This window comes from Pseudochaenichthys georgianus, unplaced genomic scaffold (assembly GCF_902827115.2).
Source record: "Pseudochaenichthys georgianus unplaced genomic scaffold, fPseGeo1.2 scaffold_493_arrow_ctg1, whole genome shotgun sequence".
NCBI lineage: Eukaryota > Metazoa > Chordata > Actinopteri > Perciformes > Channichthyidae > Pseudochaenichthys > Pseudochaenichthys georgianus.
This window is the reverse complement of record NW_027263055.1, coordinates 114,860-140,025: the sequence shown is the minus strand read 5'-3', so window position 1 is coordinate 140,025 and position 25,166 is coordinate 114,860. Positions and strand designations below refer to the sequence as shown.

The 25,166-nt window shown below is 42.8% G+C and overlaps 1 protein-coding gene and 1 pseudogene across 1 annotated transcript; one reads left to right on the top strand and one right to left on the bottom strand.

Annotated features, from left to right (window-relative positions):
- Positions 1-25,166, bottom strand: part of LOC117442883 (zinc finger protein 729-like) — a 179,399-nt pseudogene that overhangs the window by 42,623 nt on the left and 111,610 nt on the right.
- LOC117442884 (zinc finger protein 479-like) lies at positions 14,001-23,764 on the top strand. The gene is made up of 2 exons (XM_071202503.1): positions 14,001-14,046; positions 22,387-23,764. Exons 1-2 carry the CDS (start codon positions 14,005-14,007, stop codon positions 23,335-23,337), a joined length of 993 nt encoding a protein of 330 aa, XP_071058604.1. The 5' UTR covers positions 14,001-14,004; the 3' UTR covers positions 23,338-23,764.

The window sequence follows — 25,166 nt, the reverse complement described above, 5'->3', positions numbered from 1 at the left end:
AAGAAATGAATGCAACTGATTTCATCCGCGCGGTTTGGCTTTATGAAGCAGGCACGCAAACGGTTACACCATGACGCAAATGATGAGGCAACGACGCATTAGCAGTCGGACTCTGGGCGGTGTGAAAAGAGCCAGAGCTAAACCGAAGAACTGGTTCTGAACCTGGAAAGCTCTAGCACGGAGCTTGAACCGGAGTTGCGTTGGTGTGAAAGAGGTAAAGGTGGCCCCATGCATTGCGTGCCATAAAATGCTGCTTCTTATTTTAAGTTTCGTATTTTAAAGTAAGGTCAACACATATCGACCCTAAATATAGTCTATATTAAGAACGAGAAAAGTCTTAACATATATATCGTTTTTTGTAAACATATGACAAATGTGTGAGGGTGATGACGTCAGAGCATCGTCCTCTGTGCCGGGCTTAGCCCAGGACAGCCCCAGCCCAATTGAACCCCTGGGTATTTGTGAGGGAGCTCCTATATGGCATTACCCCGCTGAAGCTCACCAAAGTTTAATATATTTCATAGTTCAAAGTTTTCTCAATTGTTTTGTTAATTGGTCAAATACTGGTTTCTACTGGTTTCTGAGGAGTTCTACTGGAATGAAAGAGCACAGAAGCAGCAAAGCAGCATGCTGCATTAACCCTGACCTTCACAGAGAGGGTGAAGTTCATGTGGAGAGGAGGCTAGTCTGTCTGCACTCTGTTTAGCTAATCAATATAGTACATGTGAGGTAAAGTGTGTCGCCAATGTAACCAGTTAGAACTGGAAGTTGCGATGAGGTCTTAAAATGTATGGAAAGGGTCTTAAAGGTCTTCAAAGGTATTAAATCTGACTTCAGGATTCCTGCATAGACCCTGATATTGCACTATTCATATAAATAAGGTAAACTGAGACGCCAGCAACAGCCATAAAATGGCTCCTACAAAGAGTGTGGGAAAACCTTTTCTTAAAGTCTTCACCTTAAAGTCCATGAGCGAGTTTCACTGTTCATTATCTGCTTCATGTATCTGGAACATATTTACGATGTTTTCAGTTTGATTCTATTCTCTTGTTGAAATGATCAGACTACCACAAATAAAATGGCCTTAGAAACAGACCAGCCTGCCCTCCTACAAAACACGACCAAAGAGGTCGATTGTTTAAGCCCCTTAGATTACGACCCATAGCCACGTTTTAAAGTGTGGTCGTGTGAGAAACAACATGCTCCCGTTTATTCACAAATAACCCTCTCTGGAAAATCCTACATTGTGGAATAGTTTGGCATTAAAACGCTTTTTGATTAGATTTCTGGAGAGAAGTGTATATTGTACTCTTAGAATCCACGTCCAGTGGATGTGTAGGATCTATAGTGTGATAGATATCACGAAGATGATCTGAGGTCTCGCCAGGATAACGTGTGTGCAGCTTCCATGTAAAGTTAGCGTGGGTGAAAACAGTTTTTCCGGTCTCGAAGTTTTCACAATAAGACCGGATATATCCCCTCACTGTCAAATGAGTACACAGTGATATCTGCATTACTCGTGCACTAACACACATCAGTGTATCCTTGTTCATTACACAACACTGATTGGTTTAAATGGTGTGCAATGCTTTTGTGTTTTTAACCTTCGATTCAGAGAAACAAATAGGAGGTTTGACACTACAGTTTCCGAAGGCACTACACTACCCAGAATCCCCAGCTATCGTTTGGGACTACAACATCCGCCTTGCTTTACAAGTGATTAGTCATCAAGCCCTGTGATTGGATGTTGGAGTGGCAGTGCGGCAAGGTTACGCTGAGCTCAACAGCTCTTTGAAATGGAATGGAGCCACGGCAGACTTTCCAAACTGGAATGGGACAGCACATGTTGCAAATATGGCAGAATCCATCGATCATCTTAAGATAGATACTTTATTGATCCCAAGCTGGGAAATGTTTTTGTTACAGCAGCATGCTACTTTGTTCTACTCCACTACGATTCAGAGGTTAACCTGGTGTTTTTACTGCACTACATGTATTTTAGTTCCTCTGCAGATTCTGATTAACGATGTGAAATATAAACAACCCTGAAAGCAGACTTTAGTTCCACCTGACTCAAAGTCAGGGAAGGTGATTGTCAAGTGCCAAAATAAACTATGCAATAGATTGGACGTTAAGTACTTTGTCAAACTTCATATTTATCTGTGGATAACCAACGTGTTTTTCTTATTCAAGAAGACCTTAACTTAAAGTAATCTTTAATGTTTAAATAAAGCCCAGTTGGTCTGTTTTGCACTTCCTCCTGTTGATATCTTTGGACGTCCTGCACCAACTGTTTCATTGTAGAGATCACTACAGTATCTTCTTGATATGTTCTATTGTGTATGCAGGCTACTTTTAATATTTAAATGTTTTCATCAAATACAACTTCTTCAACAACAACCTGCAATAACGTGCTTTCACCACTAGGCGGGTTGAAAACCAGTGGTGTAGTTAATAAAACATAACCATATCAAACGGAAGGTAAAGGAAGATCCAGGTTCAGTCTCTCGGTGTGAAGCGTATGCATCGCACCATGAACCTGGATAGACCTGGAACAGTCAGCTGCACGAGGAGCTGGAAAGGCAGTGAATTAATTAAAATGTGGAACTCTGACTTCATTTGAAGGACATGTCGGCCAGGGATGTCGAGCTCTCTGTTTAACCACCGGATCGGCCAATCAGGAGAGAGTGCACCAGTCTGCCTTGACCTCTGTATTCATGTCTGTGACTCTCACAGTATCTGCTGCCCAGCTGCTTCATGGAAGACACCTCCTTCACTGCATGACCTCTCTGCAGCACCAGGAGGCAGCGGGTGTGTTTCAGCCACACACACACACACGCACACGCACACACACACCTCTATACACACACACACACACACACACACACACACCTCTACACACAGATGCCTGAACAATCGGCATAACTGGTCGTATGAGTTGGAGGACTTGTTGAAACGGACTCGTCACCCTGCATAGTTGTTGTGTTTTGCAGCATATTATAAACATCCCCTTATCTTCAAATACCCAGGTTGTGTAGTGACGTATTTGAGGTGTACTGTCCACATCGCAGACCTGAAGTCGTGCAGTCGATGGATGCGAAGTGTACAGGACCTTGTACAGTCTATCCTGATGGGATAGACTGTATTATAGTGGACACTGGAGGAAGTGACCATTATCCAGTGCTTCCTAGAGTGAATAATAATGTATAGATGCAGGAAGGAGGTGAGATAACCAGGAGGTGCTTTGCTAAAGCTGATTGGGGGAATGTAGGATATGGTGTGAGGAGTCGGTACACCTGCTAACATCAGAGGGAAGCACAGAGGTCATCACAAGCCACATAACGCAACATATACTATAGAAGGCAGGTATGTGAGGAAGGACACTTGCAGCAGTACATAGTGGGGAGCATCTCAGTGATATCCAGAGGCAGCAAACACAGCAGTTGCTAGCAGAGAGTGAAAAGGTGAAGGAGAAGAGACAGGATGATAGGTCAGCTCTGGATGTGGAATTAGTGAGAGTGAGTAATGACGAGGGGAAACATTGAGAATGAAAGAGATAGTGGCAATAGTGTACGTTGACATTGAGAGGCGTATGACTCTGTGGAGGAGGGGCTACTGATCACATGGAGGAGGGGCTACTGATCACATGGAGGAGGGGCTACTGACCACATGGAGGAGGGGCTACTGATCACATGGGGGAGGGGCTACTGATCACATGGAGGAGGGGCTACTGATCACATGGAGGAGGGGCTACTGATCACATGGGGGAGGGGCTACTGATCACATGGAGGAGGGGCTACTGATCACATGGAGGAGGGGCTACTGATCACATGGAGGAGGGGCTACTGATCACATGGAGGAGGGGCTACTGATTACATGGAGGAGAATGGGTATTGGAGGGAGAATGGTCAATGGGGTAAGGGCCTTTTGAACAGACGGGACGTTCAGAGGAAAGGTTGGAGCAGATGTTTCCAGTTATTTAGAAATAGAAAACGGTATCCCCCGAGGGAGTGCAGTCAGTCCAATATTATTAACATCATGATTACTGACATGTTGACATGCTGAGACTCATGCATCCAATGGGCTCTACACGCAGAGGATGGGGCTCTGTGGATGAGGGGAAGACGTGCCCCATACGTAATGGAGAAGCTCGAGCGACTAAAGAAGTGGAGAGGTGGTCATATAACTGGATTCAAAATGTCAGAGAGCAAGTCATGCTACATGGTATCTACAAACAAACGCAAGACTGATGGCCAACAGCTAACACTCTATGATCGTCCAATGACAAAGCTGAATGAGTTCAAATACCTAGGACTGTGGTCTGATAGCAAGCACACATGGGTAGGGTTGGGTATCGTTTGAATTTCCACGATTCCGATTCTACTTTTCGATTCCGGTTCTTAACTGTTCTCGATTCCGATTCTTTGAGGGGCAGGGTAAAAAAATGATACATGCTTCTTCCACCAAAAAAATTACATTTATTCGAGAAACTTTTACACAGGTTAGTTTAAAGTAATATTCACATTAATCAGTTTATATTCACTGCTATGTAACTTTAACCTGAGAACCCCTGAAGCTACAACAGTTCAACTTTTAAAAACAGTTCTTGTTGAGAAAAACAAGCATATCTGCCTTCTCAGGCATACAGGGAAGAAATGTTTGAACATTTTGAAGTAAAATGCTTCAATCTGGTGCACACGCAGAATTACTAGAGACTAGATCTAGGGGGTACAACTCCAAACACCCATATGAAAAAGATCGGTTTACATTTGAATAATTAAATAACAAATAGCCTACATGTAATGCATTTTATTTTTGTTGTTCATTCATATCTTATTTTACTATTTTATTTATGCATATTTTTTTATCTCTCCAGTTTAAAACGATATGTCTGGTTTACTGTCCTATAGTATACATTGGAATGATTTCAAACCTGTTTTATCCCAATAATTATAAAAGAGTGCCTTGGAAATATGTGTTTACATAAATTGTGATCAAAACGTTTGAGACCCACTGAGATAACTTAGACTAAAGTGAACTATCTAAACACTCAGAGTCCTTTACCTCACTGAGCTGGAGTTATCAGCCTCTCAGTCAGACTGGAGAGGACTCTCCCTCCACATCATTGTAGAAACATCTTCTTCTTCCGTAAGAGCAGCTAGCACCAGATGCTAATAACAACAGCGCCGGTTCCAGTGCACCCTCGTGAGCTGCGGTTGCCAGATAAGCCAACATCCCCCATTTTCATCACTTGCAGCGCCCATCGTACAGGGCAAATGAAAAGTGTAACCGGGATGAAAAGGGTGTTACATTTACTTAATTATGAATGTTGTTACATCAAGGCCGAAAATTAGGATGAGCACCAACGGTCAAAACATTTGTTTTCCCTCCCAGAGCTGTCAGCGCAGCGCCTCCACAGACCTGGCGCCCTAGGCGAACATTTATAATGCCAGTGCGACAGGCCGGCCCTGGTCTCAGGTTACACTGTAGGAAATGTAGGTACAACGCTACATTTCCCGCCCCGCTGCAGTCATGCAGTAGGCTACGGAGAGCGGCGAGAAACATTTCCTCAGGAATCGAAAAGCGGAACCGAAATTCACATTTCTAAATGATACCGTTGGAATCGAAATGTTGGAACCGGTTCCGAACCGGAACCGGTTCTCGGTACCCAACCCTACACATGGGACATGCATATTAATCAAGTGGAGACACAATGCTAAAAGTATTAAATGTATTGCGAGCTGTAGCTGGATGCAGCTGGGGCGCAGACAAACAAGCATTAGTAGACATGTCCAGATCCATGATGAGGTCCACAACAGACTGTGGTTGCATAGCGTTTGGAGCAGCAGCAAAACATCACTTACAAACTGATAGACTGTAATATAAAGCCTTGAGGTGTGTATTGGAGCGATAAGTCAACTGTTAGCTTATCGCGACAGGCCTCTGCACACAATGAAACAGTGGAGACAAACATCTGCTTGGCTTTCATTAGTGAATGAAACTGAGAGCCCTTATAGTCTGTGTCCAATATTGTGTATTTGTATATATTGTATATATATATATGCTAAGGTCCCGCTGCTGACACCATAGCAGTCATTTAGTGCGCTTGTGTGTAATTAAATATCAAAATCTCACTCCAGCCAGGTACCCACAGCTAGCAACCCTGGTTAGCTTCAGAGCTAGCAGTCTGTGTTGTAACCAAAGACGGGACGAGCTGGAAATGAAACAAACGATACTTAGAAACTGGTTAAAAGTTTCTGATGGAAGGAAACCTCTTCTCTCTTTGAATGTGGTTTATACCTTTCAGGTAACAGCAACAGCTAAAGCCTGACAATGAACCGTTTGGCTGCAGCCGCACCGCGAGGGGGACCCAAGTTCCCATCAGCAGAAACACGTGGGTTTGCTATCCTGGCTCCAAGATGGTGGAACGAGCTCCCATTGACATCAGGACAGCAGAAAGCTCACACACCTTCCAGACTGAAACTCATCTCTCTGGACTCCACCTCCAGCCATAGAACTACGAACAAAGCACGTATATACTAACAAAGGAATGCATATGTTTAATAAGATGAGAGAAGAGTTACACATCATGTGAAACTAAAACTGGTATATTTAAGCAATAGCTCACGACAGGCCGTGGTATATGCTCATTATATCACAGCTAAGGGGCGTGGTTCGGCCCGACGCGAAGTGAGCTATTGCTTTTATAAAACGGTTACCAAGTGTGGCAATATGAAAAAAAAATACTTTAAATACGTTTATTGTGAAAATCTGAAACTAAAACTGGTATATCTACATATATATAATCAATGAGTGAATGTGTCTTTCAGACGCCCCTTGATCACATGATGGTTATTAAGTCACCTCAATATATTTCTGTTTTCTTTCTGCTGATTCTCTGTCATTGAGGTGAGAGTTATCACGATGCGGGGAGAAACGGGACCAGTTCAAACAGGGAGCCCTGGTGTTCGCCAAGACGTGATATACGCTCAGTATATCACGGCTAAGAACCAATCAGATTGCTTGATTTGACTTGTCCGTTTTATAACTACATATATATAATCAATGAGTGAATGTGTCTTTCAGACGCCCCTTGATTACATGATGGTTATTAAGTCACCTCAATATATTTCTGTTTTCTTTCTGCTGATTCTCTGTCATTGAGGTGAGAGTTATCACGATGCGGGGAGAAACGGGACCAGTTCAAACAGGGAGACCTGGCAATATTGTACAAGTAGTTCATAATAATAAAAGACATTAAGAAAAAGGCATTTTAAACAGTCATTATAAAGCAACACAATCTACCTGCATTGCATTACTCTAAATGTGTAATAACGTGCTTTAACCAGTAGGTGGTTTGGGTTAAAAAGCTGTCAAGTTTACTGTGTTAACAAAATAAAATATACTGCTGTTTCTGGTTTAGTTTACGACGGATACATTTAGCTATTGTTTTGATATTTGTAACACAAAAGCGATGGAAAACCCCCACAGCGACACAGAAAAGATGGTCTTAACATGACCCAGCGGTCTATAGTTAATAAAAAACAATACTGTGAAAACAAAATATTACTAACTTTATTGTGAAATTCAAACTGTAAAAGAATAGTCTCCGGTCTATAGAGAGGCGAAGTCCCTCCCCTTCCGGGAGCCTCCATGGGACCCCGGAAGTGGAAAATTATACATTGAAGTCAATGGAGAGAGGAAAGTTATCTTTTGATCCCGTTTGAATTGTGCCACGAATGACACATATGATGTTTGTCAATTTAAAAGAATATTTTGCAAGTCAAAAAAAAAAAAATGTGTCGTAAAACTGTGAAGTTACACATTTTTTTGTGTGAAACCGCTGAGTGAACTACAGGTCTCTAGTCTCGCACAATACGCGTCACCATCACAAAGACGGCCGTCACGTTAGCAAATTTCACCTGTTTCTTTCAGAATGAGAATAAAAGTATAAAACGAGGTGAACATCACTACAAGTCTGGGCACGTTGAGAGCTGAACATACACGAAAGGGGAGTTAGTCGGTTCTCTAAGAGCAGCGGGACCGGCTTTACAAGGTTTCGGTGAGTAATATGAGTGCAATGTGTAACGTTAATGTCAGCTAGCTAACATTAGCTAACAAGGTACACTAACGTGTTTTGTTTCAGTAACTAGTTTTCTCCTTAAGAACTTCGTGGTCTCTGTGTATGCTGTGGATAACATTAGTGTTCACAAATAATAATAATTAATTCCTTACATTTATTATAGCGCTTTTTCAGTGCTCAAAGCGCTTCACAAATAGACATTACACATATTTTTATACATGCAATGGTCACTGTGGACAATACCCACAGGAGCAAATCCGGGTGAAGTGTCTTGCCCAAGGACACACCGGCTTTACAGACGCAGCAGCGGCGGGTTTCACCCCTTGATCTGATGATCATTGCACAGCGCACTGCGCCACACCGTCCATCTTCACGCCTCGAGGTCATCGAGGCGCTTTTACAAGTACACATTGGTATCATACATGTACTGTGGTCAATACCCACAGGAGCAAATCCGGGTGAAGTGTCTTGCCCAAGGACACAACGGCCTGACGCAGTGGCGGCAGGAGCGGGTTTCGAACTGGAGTTCCCCAGCACCCCCCTTGATCTGATGATCAGATGCACAGACTCCCGTGTTTTGTTTTAGTTGCTCTTCAGATTGAAGCTGCCAGTTTCATATTGACTATACTGTATGTGTGATCTCCTTTTACATCTCGTTGTCATTTGAGTTTATTTGCTGTGTGTAGATTCAAGGGTTTTGGTTATCTTGTCAATTTGTTTGGTTATCCAGGCACAGCTGTGTGTGACTCCCTCGGGTACACTGGTATGTGTTTTATTAAGTACAAGATCTGAGTACTTCCACTTCTACTAAAGTACAATATCTGAGTACTTCTACTAAAGTACAAGATCTGAGTACTTCTACTCGAGTACAAGATCTGAGTACTTCTACTTATCTGAGTACTTCTACTCGAGTACAAGATCTGAGTACTTCTACTTTTACTCAAGTACAAGACCTGCGTACTTCTACTTTTACTCAAGTACAAGATCTGAGTACTTCTACTTTTACTCTAGCACAATAACTATACTTATACCACCTCCGTTTATAGCCTATGAAAAAAAACTATTAGAAAACGAAGGCTAAAGCTAACGTTAGCGGATAGTGACAATGTATGCTAGCTAGCTAGCTCAACGATTCCTTAATGATATTTTGACAGAAAAACTTTTCAGTTCACATCACGCTCTGCCGCTCTGCTCTGAACACCTGAACGGCCCGTTCTAACAGCTGTTCACCAGCGGTGCAGTCTGTGCCACAGTGACTCCGCACAGTTAACGAACGCACCGTAGATAATGTAGCTGACCCTCATCCCGGAGCAGCAGAGCTCAACCCACAGGCAGGAAGATTCGAGCACACAGCTCGCGCTTCATATATTAAAAAATAACAGCATGCGCGTCATGATGGCACATAACAGCTCGCGACCGCAGATTATTTTGGCGATGAGATAAAATGTAAATTATATTTGACGCAACTTTAGTTACATTTCCATGACTTTTCCAAAACGTTGGGAAAAACATCGTTTCCCATAACTTTTCCAGGGCCTGGAATTTACATTTTGAATTTCCATGACTTTTCCAGGTTTTCAATGACCGTACAAACCCTGAATGTCATGCAAAGCTGCCTGCCTGTCTTCGACTCTCCCTGACTGCTTCCTTAGCACCCGGTGGAGGGGGCGATAGGCTACTCTTCAAATGTTTCACGAAATACTTACCATCATGACTACTCTTACTGTTTAACATGTTGGTTTACTTCAGGCTACTAAAACTGACAAGGCTAAGTAATGTAATGCTAACTAACGTGCTCGCTACTAGCTAGGTAGCTAACTTGACTATGTTCCATGCACAACATGTGTATTACCTGATATGTTTGGTCCAACGACTCCTGGTCCTTTCATCAAACGGGAATTGATAGAACGAGCAAGTGGTATGATCACAACCTGGTACAAAGCACACCGGCATCTTGTAAAAGTGAATTTATTTTTAGCAATCTCTTATTTATTGGAGGGAATAAATCAGTTATGAGATCTTCTTCGCTTTAATTACGAGTCGCAACCACTTGGAGCATTATCGCCTGTGACATCACATACGCGACCCAGAATGGGAATTGGGATTTGTAGTCGCATATTTTTCAGTCTTATATTTCAACAGTTTTACGACAAAATGTGACTTTTTTGACATGGAACTTATTGTTTAAGATTGACAAACATCATATGTGTAGTTCATGGCACAATTCCAACCTCGATCAAAAGATACGTTTTCTCTCCATTGAATTCAATGTAAATGTTTCGCTTCCGGGGTCCAATGGGCCGGAAGTAGATGGGCGTTACTTCACCTCTCTATAAGGGCAAAGAGGCGGAGCCGAGGCGTGACCTGCTGCCTCCGAACTGGAAGTAAACAGAGCTAGCTCAGGCTAAGAAGCTAAGCTAACATGAAATACATGCATACCAAGTTACTGCTAACAGTGTAGTTCCCCTATATAAACGTTACATTCATAATCAAATGAGACAATCTGCAAGAGAATTAGCTATATTTTGTTATTCTTAATGCTTGTCATTCACACGTTGAGAAAAGACGGACTCCACCGCCCGGAGCTAACGGAGCCGCAGTGGGCTAGCTAGCCCCCTGCGGCTCCGTTAGCTCCGGCGGCCACCACTGGGATAATTGGGTCCCCTATTAACATTTGCTCCCGTTTAGCATTATGGGCATCATAGCCATAGACTATAAAAGTCTTACCCAAGGCTGAATCATAAACTAAAATGTATATGTATGCATAAAGGGTTACGTCCTTAGCTGGTTAATAAGTAACAAGCTAAGCTACCAAGCACACAAACACCTGCGAACGGGGTTAACATGTATAATATTATCATGTTAGTCTTCTTGGAAGTTCTGTTAGTACATTCAAGCGCACAGCACGACATTTTAATTGTCTGGTATTTGTAACAATATTCCCTAAAAGGCACAATAACCACGAACACGGCTAAAGCTAAAGGGTCGTGTGTGTGATGGAGTGTTGGAGCTATGTGCAACTCAAGGCATATGCTCGAACGGGAGCTGCCTGGACGCTGCAATCATGTTGTGCGCACTATCCGTGCTGAGTGTGCTGACTTATCGTACAATGTCCCACTGTCTGGCTTCCTGCATCAAGTCAAGTGCTCGGCGCAGTTGTGGCGAAATATATATATATATATATATATATATATATATATATACACACACACCCTCCCGGTCCTCCCGATGGCCAGTCGGTGCCTGCCGGTGAGCGTGGAAGTGTGGTCTGTTGCAAGCGGGCAGCAGGAGCGGGGCTGTCAGCATCAGCTTGTAGATGGTATTTTAAACTTGATACGCTCTGAAACTACGGGGCGGCCGAGGAAAAAAAATACACATGCGTTAATCGCGTTGAAATAATTAGTGGCGTTAATTTTCTTTTGCGTCAACGCGTTATTAACGCAAAAAAAAGTTTAAAGGGAAAAATGGGAGAAACCTCAGGGAGAGCAACAGAGGAGGGATCCCTCTCTATATCAACTTTTAATACTTTTTAAGACCCCGCGGACACCCTGAATGTTATTTTGAACACTTGGTGGTGGGGTGTATAAAAGAGGTCATAGGTGACAGGAGAGGAAGTGGACACAGGAGGAAGAGCATACAGATTCTACCAGACGGCCAGCCCAGACGACGCTCATACTACAACTATTGAACGAAACTCAAAGGAACAGTGAACATTATGCCTGTCAATTCTGACGTTACGTCAACAGATGGCGCTGTTGGGATGGGATCTGTAATGGAAAAAAGGATTACCCAACACAAGGCCAATAGATGGGAATTGTTTATTGTAAACTGTGAAAAAAACAAAATATGCTTAATTGCGGCTCCTACACTCTGAAACCCACTATGGTTTTTCTCCTGAGTGAACATGAAGATGTGATTTGAAATTACTTGGTTGAGTGAACGTTTTCCCACACTCTTCACACCAGTAAGGTTTTTCTCCAGTGTGAATACGGTGATGTGATTCTAGAGTACCTGATTGAGTGAACGTTTTCCCACACTCTTCACAGCTGTAAGGTTTTTCTCCAGTATGAATACGGTGATGTGATTCTAGAGCAGTGGTTCCCAAACGGTGTGCCGCGGCACACTGGTGTGCCGTGAGGCAAGTCCGGGTGTGCCGTGGGATTTTGTGACAACCATACGTTATTATTGCAATTATACAACTACACAAAAATAATTATTTTTTAATTTACTATATCAGTACTTTGTAGGTTTATATGTACGTAATCTGCGCGACTTGCGCGTCCACATCTCCATGTGCAGTGCTGCATAAACATGGCTGAGTCAGCGATAACTCTCGAGGGGTGGAGGTATGCTCATTATTTTGAGTTCATCCGAAGAATAGACAGGAATGTGACGGTGAGGTGCAAACTGTGTCCAGGCCAGAAGCTGTTATCCACTGCTGTAAACACCACGTCAAACCTCAACAAGCACCTGCAAAGAACACATGCTAAGGTGGAGCTACCGCACACGCTATTTGTTGTTTGTTTATATCACAGTCTGTTCTTCTTCTCTGTTTTCCGGTTGTTGTCTGTTTTGAATGACGAATACACACTACCGCCGCCTGCTGGTAAGGAGAGTTATTGCCACTCACGCATGCGCAGTTCGTACGTGCTCGGCTGAAGTCTTTGCGGTGTCTGGTTCCAGTGCAACACATGGCCAACACGCAGGAGAACACGCCGACGCAACAGCGTGAGCAGAGATAGACTGCGCAAAATATACAGATAGTAGGAGACAGAGAACAGCCACGGTCAGATAGGAAAACGAGTAAAGTAACGTAGTAGTAGTAGTGTAATATATTACTTTTTTTTAAATTAACGACCCCATCTCTGCTGAAATGTTAGATTTATAATTTGTAGTTCAGGACCATGGACAATGCAGCTTCCTTGCATTGACAGTTCTCTCTGCTGAATTTCCTTTGTCTCATTTTTAATGTTGTGACCTGTCTGGTTTAAATGAGTGTGTTGCTGCTTTGATGAAGCCTAATTTGATAACGTTTCAAATTAATTTCTGAAATATTTCGTTAATAAATATTTCATGAGTAATATAGTTGTCTTTGTCACATTTTATTTGGCATTAGTAAATAATTATGCACATTTACAGATATTTTACATGATATGAGAGATAACACGTGTTATAACTTATAACACGTGTTAAAATAGCCCTTATAACTTATAAGGGCTATTTTGCACAATAGGTGTGCCTTGAGATTTTTACTTGTCCTTTGGTGTGCCTTGGGCACAAAAAGTTTGGGAACCACTGCACTAGAGTATCTAAAGAATACACAATATACAGAAAATACTGTATACATGGAGTACATTAAACAGTCTCACTAGCTAATGTTTGCTTTCTGTGTTAACTTAGTGATAGTTTCACACGGATAGCGTTATAACCGTGGTTCAAACATCCATTAATGTCACTTTCTATGTGAATAAAGTCATTTTAATGAAATAAAAGTGCACTAACTGTGAGCTGTAAGTTAGAATGTAAGTTGCTACACAGATTATGATGAATTATATCTAAATATTTGTATTATATTAATAATAATTTACACAGAAAACCAAGTTGTTATCGTAATGGTTAAAGTAATGTGCATGTAACGTTAATAACTATCTGACCTTTCTATCATGTTCTCCTCTGCTTAGCATCACATGGACCACATGGATCCATGTGGACCATGTTTACGTCACAGCAGCATAGATGAGACGAGGCACTGCACGTGGTGTGATAAAACACTACATAGAAGCATCCAGAAATAGAACATATCATTGAATAAACTCTTTGAATTCCTCCTCTTCACTGCTGACAGTTTATGATGAATTATATCTAAATATTTGTATTATATTAATAATGAAGCAGCTCTGTGGTCTTCATCAGGACAGCTGATGAGCAGCATGGAGGAGAAGAAGGAGGCCCCTGGAGCTCAGGTCAGTGTGCACTTCATCACAAGATATTCCTAACTCCAGCGTTTCCGCCAGGCGGGCGTCTTGCCTTCATTTGACGCCCTTATTCAGCTCGGAGCGCCATCTACTAGGGGTGTGACGCAGGGCTCGACATTAAGGACTGCCCGATGGCCCGGGGCCGTCTAGTATCTAGCTCGGGCAAGGAAGCCTCACCTGCTGGGTGCCCCATCGGGCAATCTATCATGCCAGTATCATGCAGCTCGCGGATCCAGTAATGAGGGACCCGACAGTGAAACTAAACATATCTATAACTAGTTACGGTAGTTTGAGAGGTCATTAAAATAGCTACGTGTGATATTCTAACATGAAGTGTGTGTTTTGTCCGCTCACCGCTGCAGCTGATCTCTCTCTCCCGTCAGATCAGACTTCACTCGCGTTTATGTCCATATCGATCAGATGCAGCTAGTTCTAGCTAATGATAGATTACCTGCTTATTAAAAGACACCTGAACAATAAGTGTCGCTATGCAACCGGGTGAGGCCACAAAGTATAGCGCAGCATTATGCATGTGTTTATATGCCCACCGGAACCCCGAGGCATTACCAACAGATCAACGCACAATCAACCCATCCAGGACATCTCTTTCTCCACATTACGTGTTAGACATTAGAGTTGACTCTTCTTGTCTGTCACATCCTCTTCTTGTCTGTCACATCCTCTTCTTGTCCGTCACATCCTCTTCTTGTCTGTCACATACTCTTCTTGTCTGTCACATACTCTTGTCTGTCACATAAGTGGCGCAACTGAAGTGGTATTGCGCTAAAGGGAAATTATTTTGACCGAAGAGATTTAGGTTTTCCGGCTAACGGGAACTCTGACGTCGCCATTTTGTGTGCTTCGCGGTTCATATCGATCAGATCCAGCTCTCCTGATCGGCCTTTATAGAGAGCACCGATCAAACTATTAAGAGTGAATATCGGCCGTAATGACCGGCGGTCATATATTTTAAATAATGAAGATACTATCCAGTTATACATTACGCGGCTGGCAATACATCGAGCTTTCACTAATTTGAAAAGGCATCACCGAACGTGAATATCACCGGTACCAAAAGAAAACGGACTGAAGTGCAAACCCAACTCCCGCTAGCATGTAGCCTCCACCGCTCGCAGAGAGTTCAGACCGAGCCAGAGCTATTACCAACGCCAAGTATCCTCGTGTTGCCATGGTAGCAAAGCGCTACCTGGCTGTGCTGCCTCTGTCCCTAGAGAGGGTGTTCTCCACAGCAGGAGACATGCTAGTGCCAGCAGATCTGCCCTTTCTGCAGCCATGTGGACGAGTTCATCTTTCTTTAGACGACATGAAAACACAACGACAAGCAAGTCCTGATGCCAAGCTGCTGCTCAGGAACAGTGCAGTTCAGATGCAGGTTATTTCAGTTCATCCACATGCTGCACCTCAATGTTCATTTCATTAGATTCTGCATTTATTTGAGTGAATATTCACAGTTTAATAATAATTTAAAAACTATATATATATTTTATGTTTTGTGATAATTGTTTCTGAGATACCGAAAACGTACCGGACTGAACTGTGACCTAAAACCCGAGGTACGTACGGAACCAAAATGTTTGTCAACCGTTACACCCCTACCATATACAGAGACATAAATAAAGCAGCGACTGTATTCGCCATGACACGGACAGTCTGTGGTTTGTACTTGTTTAACTTCCGCCATATTTGACAACTCCATACGGAAACTCTAATAGGACATTTGACGTCTAGACGGCTGCCCGATTTGCATCGTGCATGAGCGAGTCATGAACTCTCAAATATCTTTATTAAAATATTTTGTTATTTGAAATAAAATGAAGGACATTCACAGTTAATGTAATTAGATATAAATTATGAATGCCATACATATTGCATACATTCAGTCAATATTTCTTCAGCATGTATGATGGCTGTCCAACAGAAGTTACATCCATTTCTCACTTATTCTGACAATGCACTTAACCCAATAAAATGACCCAACAAAAGGAGTTGCTCAATAATAGTGAAGTCACGTTGTAATAACAATAACTCGTCTCTCTCGTTCAGATTAATATTGTATAAATGAACCAAAAATAAATTAATGTTTTTTTCATATTGGAAATGGTATGGTATTGGTTATGGCCATGATTTTATGATTATTGAAATGTATACAGTTCTGTTTAATATAGGTGTTTCCATAGATCTAGTCTCTATATTTTCCCCTCAAAATGCACCAGATTGATGCATTTAACTCCAAAATAAAATCTTACCGGGGGGCATGCCCCTTGACCCCCATAGAGGATTTGAGGTCGACCCCCACTAAAAATCACATGGATAGGTTCCTAAATACATTTATAAATACATTTATTTTTTAAAATAGTAACCCATTTCCATATGTTCATGTGTGGGTAGTAGATTTAAACTATAGGGCTATCATTATGGGCCCTGCCTGTTACCTGTTCGCTCTGCCATCGCGTGAAGGGTCTGCTAACAAGCGCTATTTCAGATATGTGGGAAACAGATCTGTGGGAAACACTGGCAGTTAATGGACCAGCACCAGAGGTGTTCCCATACACACAGGCGTTGGAGCTGTTCTTCATGAAATCCCAGAAGGATGAAGTGCTCTGACAAACAGTGCCATCTTTGCGCAAAATGATTATACAGGAATGAAAAGTCAATAAATAAACATGTTAAAACTTTTTTTTTTTTTTTGTTTCTCCATTGTTCCTTAGTTTGTATGGCAACTTGAAGACAGCCATTTTCACATTGGAGGGCATACCCAACTCCTGCATGTACTGAAGTTCTTCCATCACATTAGCACATCCACGCAGAAATAAAGCATAGGCTTGTAGTGCTTTAATGTCTTCTGCCTTTGTTATTGTTGGCCAAGCTAGAGCCTTTCCGATGTAAGCAGCAGCGATCTTGTACTCGTTCCCAAAATGTTCTTGCAAAAGACCCTTTGCCACAATGTAGCCACGTTCTGGAGCCATGTGCTGCAGCTACGAACCAGTTCCTGTGGCTGTCCTTTTGTGAACTGTTCTAAATAGTACAAGCAGTCGGCTTTGTTTTCCACTCCTTGTTCAAATGCTTTAATGAAAGCCTTGTGCTGAAACAGGTCTCCATCAAAGATAGGAATGTCTCTTGCTGGTAGAGACAGTAAACGTTGCTGGTGAACCAGCAGCTGTTATTTCATTTTTCTTTTGCATTATCGTGAATAAACCTTCAGGTGGAATTAGATTGATTTGCTGATGGTGATTGTCCTGTTGACTTTCCCATGCAGTTGATTCACCAGTTATCAACCCATGTGATGTTCCCAGATGTTGCTTTTGTGCATACGCATCTTCCTTAAATGCAAACTGCCTTTCAGCTTGCTTTGGTCCCATGTCCATCTTTGTTGCTTTGCTGGAGGATATTTTCCATGATGTGGAATCATACTCCTTTGCCAGGGGGTTAAGTATGTTTAACGATGCCAGTTTCCTTTTTTCCTTTTCCAGGTATGAGTTCATTCCATTTGTTGGTGCAAGCGAGGAACGTCGTGAATGTGAACCCTGTAAAACTGCTAGCCTAGCAGTAGATACAGCTAGCTCAGTTTCCAAATCAAGCTTTTCCTTTTTCCGCTTTAATTGTAGCTCCTGTTCCTCCAGTGCATGCCTCTCAGTTAAGCCTGCCATGCGAGCAACAATTGCAGCCTTTTCTGCTGCTGCTATAATTTGTGCAGATGAAGTTGTACTTGACTTTGTACTGCTGTCACTTTTGTTTGAACATTTACCAACATTAGAAACACTGTCATCAGGATTGATTTCATCATTATTATCACCAGTACCTTTGGTTTCACAAACCCACACCTTGATTTGGACAATAAATTCATCATTGAACATCATTTTGGCTTTAAACCATGTTTCATGTCTTTCCCTTTCATCATGTGGCAATAAACCCATTAAAGTGTCATGCATAGACCTGGCTTCAACACACAGTTCAATATAGCCATCAAGAGCATTTTGAACCTTAGCATGTTCAGCACTTAACATCAAATCTTTTATATTTGTTCTTAATTTGCTAGCTTTATTTAGCTTAGCCTTTCTGCCATTTTGCAACCTCTCAAGTTTTTCCGCAAGTGCTTTGGCAGAGAGTTTAACTACCCGCTTAGTGCTTTGCGCATCACTACAGCCGGCCACGCTATCCAGCTTGCCAGCTGCTGACAGCGCGTAATCTGACGCGCTGTCAGCTGCTGGTATGTCCGCAGAGCGCTCCTCCATATTTGAATGTCTTAAAGTCAAACGGATTGTCACAAATCAATCAGTACAATACAAGCACTTATTGTTCATCCCTTTCACAACCAATGCATTGGAATTACGCCCCTGATGTGTGCACACCACTTAATTCCTATGGCATTTAAACCGGTTGTAGCGCGCTACACATACCTCCTTAGATGAACGTAGTTCCGTGCCAAGCGGCGAAAAGCTTCCCGGCACCATTCAGCGCGTTGCTCCTGTCGCCTTCCTGTGCAGCAGATGAGCAAACGAGTTGTAGCCGTCCTCCTCTCGGCGTCAGGTGGCTGCTACCAGCTGAGCAGCCGGTGTGATGTTTTCCTCCTCTCTGCGTCCGGTAGAAGGTGAGCAGCCGCTCTCAGCGTTCCATAAACGCAACGAAAAAATGTCCTCTTGTGTTACTCCAAAAAAGGAAAGTTTTTGACTATTTGTAGAGGCTAAGCCAACGCTTTAAGCCTCTGAGGATCCGCTTGGTGGGTGTAATTGACGCACACCTTGTTTGCTGCCGAATAAAAGTCAGAACCAACGTTTCCAGTTCCAAATAGTCCATTTATTTCCATTGTTTACTGGTTTCTTTGTTTCATTCACCACACGATATTTATGGTTTACACAATACCTTTTGCTTTGTTTTTAATCCCGTGTTTGTGTGCGTGTTCTCCGTGTGTGCTCCTTGTGTGTGGTCAAAAACTGTATGGGCCTTCCGGCGGAACCTCTCACCAACACACATAGGTTCCTACCTTTATACCCACAATTAATTGGCTCCTACACAGTTCTTTAGCCCCTCTGTCCTGGGGGTTGTCAACATGGATGTTAAAATCACCAACAATGACTAGACGGTCAAAGTCAAATCACACTATAGACAGCAGTTCAGTAAAGTCATCAAAAGAAGCTAAAAGAAGCTGAGAGCACAGCTGAACTCCCGCAGCCCTGGGGGCCCCTACATTGGTTGTGATGGCAGATGACAGGGTTTGGCCAAGTTGCTCTCTCCTGGTGAGGAAAGCGGCATACCAGTAAATCAGGTATGGATTACTTCCATTTTGGCCATTCTTGACACCAAGATGTCTGCTTGGAGCTGCGTACCTGGACTCACATTCAGGTTCAGGTCCAGACTTATAAGTCCGGACCTGAACCCATGGCTTGTGTCAAGTTGTGTGAGTAACTAAAGGGAACTTATTGTGAGCTAATTATCAATTGAAAATTAACTCATCAAATTCAAACTCGTCAGGTTTATTGCGCTCCCTTCCAACTTGTGTCTACATTTCTCTACAAAGTACAAATGTAAAAAAAACACTTTTTGCCACTTAGTCTACAAATGACTTATGACAGCAACTACAGTGAACGACTACAAAGTTCAAACATTTGTTTCATTTACCAAACTAAAGTAACCGAACAGTCCCTGAGCTGACTGAGCCTAAATCCCTAAAGCTTTGCTGAAAGGTAGAGTGTAGAGTAGACTATACGCATTGCACTGTTACACACCTACTATACAGTATAGGCTACACTGTAGTGACTGTACAGTCAGAGTGTACTGTACTGTCTGTACACCATGTCTTTTCTACAACTCTACATGTGTACATTATACAGTACATACTACATACATAGTGATGTACATACATACTGTTAGAAATTAAAATCAATGTTGATGTGGCGTAATTTTGAATTAAATACACTATTTAATTTAAATCAGTTTTATTCTTAAAAAACCGGAAGTTCACACTATTAACTTAATACTTTTATTCTGAAAATTCTTCACTTCCGTTTAGCATTAGCATGTGGCGAAATGTTACGTTTTCAAACCGTGAATCGAAGGTGAAATGACATGTGATGTTGTACACTGAGCACACTGGGATTAGCACTCATTTATTGACGCTGAATAACGTTCATCAGGGAATGTTTAAATAACCACCGACACCAGAATATATGTAAGTGCTAGTTTTTTTGCGAGTCCAAGTACCGGTTCCCGACGTTCCGGTTTTAACCGGACTTGAACTGAAACTTTTTACAAGTCCATTACCGGTTCGGCGTACCGGTACGCAGCACTAGTTCCAGCTGAGTGCACATTAGAAGGATTGCATCATTAATATGGAGGATTAGTGAAGAGGCATCTGTACTGCAGCTAGCTGTTAGCGTCTGTTAGCACGGTGTGTGGCTGAGTTGCAGCTCGTGAACACAGTGTCCTCTGCCGCTGGGAGGCACGTAAACAACAAACTGTAAAATACACCCGAATTCTCGAGGCAGATAAAAGGGTCTTGACGTCATGCCGAGAATTTCTACGTTGGGATTGCAGGTTTTACATTTGACCGAGTATGATCGGCACCACAGATCATTAATATACACACAAATACCGCCTCCTCTGGTTTTCCCCGAGTTCGCATCCCTGTCTGCTCGAACAAGGGCGAGTCCGGGTACTTCAGAGAGAGATTCAGGCATCGTAGATTGGAGCCAACTTTCCGTGAAACATAATCAAGAGGCCTCGAGAAATTCATGACAGTACCTTGTGTGTGTCCTTAGTGTGTCCACGTTGTTGCTCAATGAGCGCAGGTTTGTGAGAATGATGGATGGAAGTGGTGGCCGGCTGAATCTCCGCTGTATTATGAACGCCTCCCCTCCTTCCTCGTCTCTTTTTCCTGGAGTTTCTAAGCGGCTCCCGAGGGATTTCATCCAATAACGAAGAGCACAGATGGCTTGGTGTATTCGTAGGAGGCCGATCGCATTGTAGCTCTAGCATAGCCTCGCGGCTGTAGCAGCGTAGAGGCCGGGGCTCCTCGCCATACCTGTTCGTGCTGTCACTCAGGTGTGTCTTGGAAAGTTGAATGGCCAGACATGGTCTGCAGAAGGCCAATGTAATCCACAGGATCAAAAGCATGGTCTCTCAAAATGACATTTCATACAGACACAACAAAGTTTAGACAAAAAAACAAAACCCAAGAGGAACGGAGCACACTGAGACTCGCAGTGACAGGATGCCGTCTCCCTCGGTCTCCTGTATACCAGAGGTGGGAGTAAGTCATACATGTGCAAGTCTCAAGTTACTGGGGTGAGAGTCAAGCAAGTCAAGTCCTACGAAATCCTGATGAATAACCCCAGTTTAAATCAGTTAAAAGACTGTGGTTTTGAAACTAGAGTTTTATTTTCAACACCAACAACAATGGAGAGTGGGGCTCTGAAATCATTGTGTGTGTGGGGGTGTGTGGGGGTGTGGGTGTGGTTAAAACGTAGCGGTCGCTCGTTGGCTGTTCTAATGAAGGGAATCGCAGTGAAGGCACAGCTCTTTGCAGCTGCTGCTGCTCTTCTCAGATTCTGCTGAGTTACACGTTACTGCCTCCTGGTGCTGCAGAAATTTCATGAAGTGAAGGAGGGTTTCTTCTATGAAGCAGCAGATACTGTGAGAGTCAGACATAAATACATAGGTCAAGGCAGACTGGTTCACAGACTCTCCTGTTTTGCCGATCCGGTGCTTGAACAAATAACTCTACACCCCTGGCCGAAATGTCCCTAAAATGAAGTCCGAGTTTGAAATATATCTCAAATAATGTATGTATTTCCCCACATAAACATAACAGTCTGCAATGAAACGGCTGTCTCCTGGGCGCTCCACTTTCTCCTGCGAACGAGAGACTTTCTCTCTCTTTTTTTCTTTCATTGCCCTCTAGGGGCTTCGTACAATACAAATGCAAATATTCTATTTTAAAAAGTAAAGTCCTTTCGAGTCATCTGTCTCAAGCCTAAGTCTCAGGTCATGAATACCAAGTCAAAGTCAAGTCGAGTCTTTTATCAAGGTTATTCAAGCAAGTCTCAAGTAAAAAAATAGGCAAGTCAAGTCATGTGACTCGAGTCAAGTCATGTGACTCGAGTCGAGTCATGTGACTCGAGTCCCCCACCTCTGGTATATACTTTGGTTAGAATATTTCTGTATTACTGTATCAAATATAATAAAGACAAACAGTTGATAAGTAGTATTTTGTTAATTCAAGGTTTATATTAAGTGAGTTTTTATTGTGTTAACTTGTGTATTTATGCTTTTTAGATTGACTTTCTCTCTTTCTCTGTCCGTCTGTTCTAGAAACCGAAAGGAAGAGAGAGACGTCACAGCTGTCAGCAATGTGACAAATCCTTTACAGCATCTGGAACTTTAAAGCGCCACCTGCATATTCACACAGGAGAAAAACCTTACAGCTGTGAAGAGTGTGGGAAAACTTTCACTACATCAAGTGCTCTCAAATCACATCAACGTATTCACACTGGAGAAAAACCTTACAGCTGTGAAGAGTGTGGGACAACTTTCACTAGATCAGATGCTCTCAAAAGACATAAACTTATTCACACTGGAGAAAAACCTTACAGCTGTGAAGAGTGTGGGAAAACTTTCACTACATCAGGTGCTCTCAAAACACATCAAAGTATTCACACTGGAGAAAAACCTTACAGCTGTGAAGAGTGTGGGACAACTTTCACTACATCAGGTAATCTCAAAACACATCAACGTATTCACACTGGAGAAAAACCTTACAGCTGTGAAGAGTGTGGGACAACTTTCACTACATCAGGTGCTCTCAAAACACATCACCGTATTCACACTGGAGAAAAACCTTACTGGTGTGAAGAGTGTGGGACAACTTTCACTAGATCAGGTGATCTCAAAACACATCAACATATTCACACAGGAGAAAAACCTTACAGCTGTGAAGAGTGTGGGACAACTTTCACTAGATCAGGTGCTCTCAAAACACATCACCGTATTCACACTGGAGAAAACCCGTACTGGTGTGAAGAGTGTGGGACAACTTTCACGACATCAGGTGCTCTCAAAACACATCACCGTATTCACACTGGAGAACAACCTTACAGCTGTGAAGAGTGTGGGAAAACGTTCACTCAATCAAGTGCTCTAGAATCACATCACCGTATTCACACTGGAGAAAAACCGTACTGGTGTGAAGAGTGTGGGAAAATGTTCACTACATCAGGTGCTCTCAAAAAACATCTTCGTGTTCACTCAGGAGAAAAACCATAGTGGGTTTCAGAGTGTAGGAGCCGCAATTAAGCATATATTGTTTTTTTCACAGTTTACAATATACAATTCCCATCTATTGGCCTTGTGTTGGGTAATTCTTTTTTCCATTACAGATCGCATCCCAACAGCGCCATCTGTTGACGTAACGTCAGAATTGACAGGGATAATGTTCACTGTTCCTTTGAGTTTCGTTTTCTGTCCTTCTGCCGACACCGCGCTGTTTTATTGCTTTACATACCAAGGTTTAAGTACACTGAGTCAATAGTTGTAGTATGAGCATCGTCTGGGCTGGCCGTCTGGTAGAATCGGTATGCTCTTCCTCCTGTGTCCACTTCCTCTCCTGTCACCTATGACCCCTTTTATACACCCCACCACCAAGTGTTCAAAATAACATTCAGGGTGTCCGCGGGGTATTAAAAGTTGATCAATCAATTTAGTGAAAATTAAGGCTATTAAAAAATATTAAACTGCATTTTCCAAGGTATTAAGAAGGTCCACAGCAACGACAACATGAAACACCCTTTCATTTACTGCAACGACATGTCGGGAAACCCCCTCAAGGTATCAGGCTGAGAGGCTCTGATACCTCATTCACACCAACGGTGTTTCAGGGCCGGTTCGGAGCTGGAGCTTGAAAAGCACCGGGTTTTCCTCTTCACACTGCAGCGGAGCAGCCTCTTAGCTCCGGAATCCGGTTCGTTTCAAGCACCAAAAAATTGTCCGGCCAGAGCAAAAGCACCGCATACGTCACGCTTACGTCAAGGCGGGGGCAGGGGCAGATCAACTCCTGAACAACAACAACAAGCCCGCGTTTTATCCAGTTTGTACACAACGATGGAGAAACTTAACAAGAGTTTTAGAGTTTCTGCCATAGACTGTATATATAAAGGTTTCTGCTCATGGTGAAGCAACGTGTCTGCGTGTTATAATGAGGTGATCACGTTGATCACCTCATTATAACTCATTATAAATCTATAAAACTATAAATATTAAACTTTACTTCACGTGTTCATTTGAGAACAGCTGTTACATACCTGGGTGAAGGTTACAGTTCATTTAAATGAAAGATACAACGTTACTCCACACTCATGGTTCAGTCCACCTTAAGAAATAAGACCGACCTCGGAAGCAGTTGTGTTTCAAAAAAACCTTTATTGACACGAGTACACTTTTTTATAAGAATATAACTAAACCACAGAAATGACTCCGGAAAAGCTGCAGATAGAGCCATAAGAAATGAATGCAACTGATTTCATCCGCGCGGTTTGGCTTTATCAAGCAGGCACGCAAACGGTTACGCCATGACGCAAACGATGAGGCAACGACGCATTACCAGTCGGACTCTGGGCGGTGTGAAAAGAGCCAGAGCTAAACCGAAGAACTGGTTCTGAACCTGAAAAGCTCTAGCACGGAGCTTGAACCGGAGTTGCGTTGGTGTGAAAGAGGTAAAGGTGGCCCCATGCATAGCGTGCCATAAAATGCTGCTTCTTATTTTAAGTTTCGTTGCCTCGCTCCGCTCGGTGGGGGGGGGGGGGTATACCTGAGAGATGTACAGCAGGAGAACACGCCGTCCACCGCGGAGAATAAACAGAAGGGCAACCATGCTCTGGGGTCTTCTTCCCTGCTTTTGGTGTATTTTGTGGCGGCAGCAGCGCCACTTACAGGCCTGGCATATGTACTACAGCGTTTCCAGCATTTCCAGCGGTCTAGTGTGAACGGACGCGTTAATGAATCGAATGCGTGTGAACGGAAGACTTTTTTGAGTTTGCGTTTTACTGTATGCGTCCTCGTGGGGCCGGGGTCTAAGCCAAACGATATCCGGTCACAGA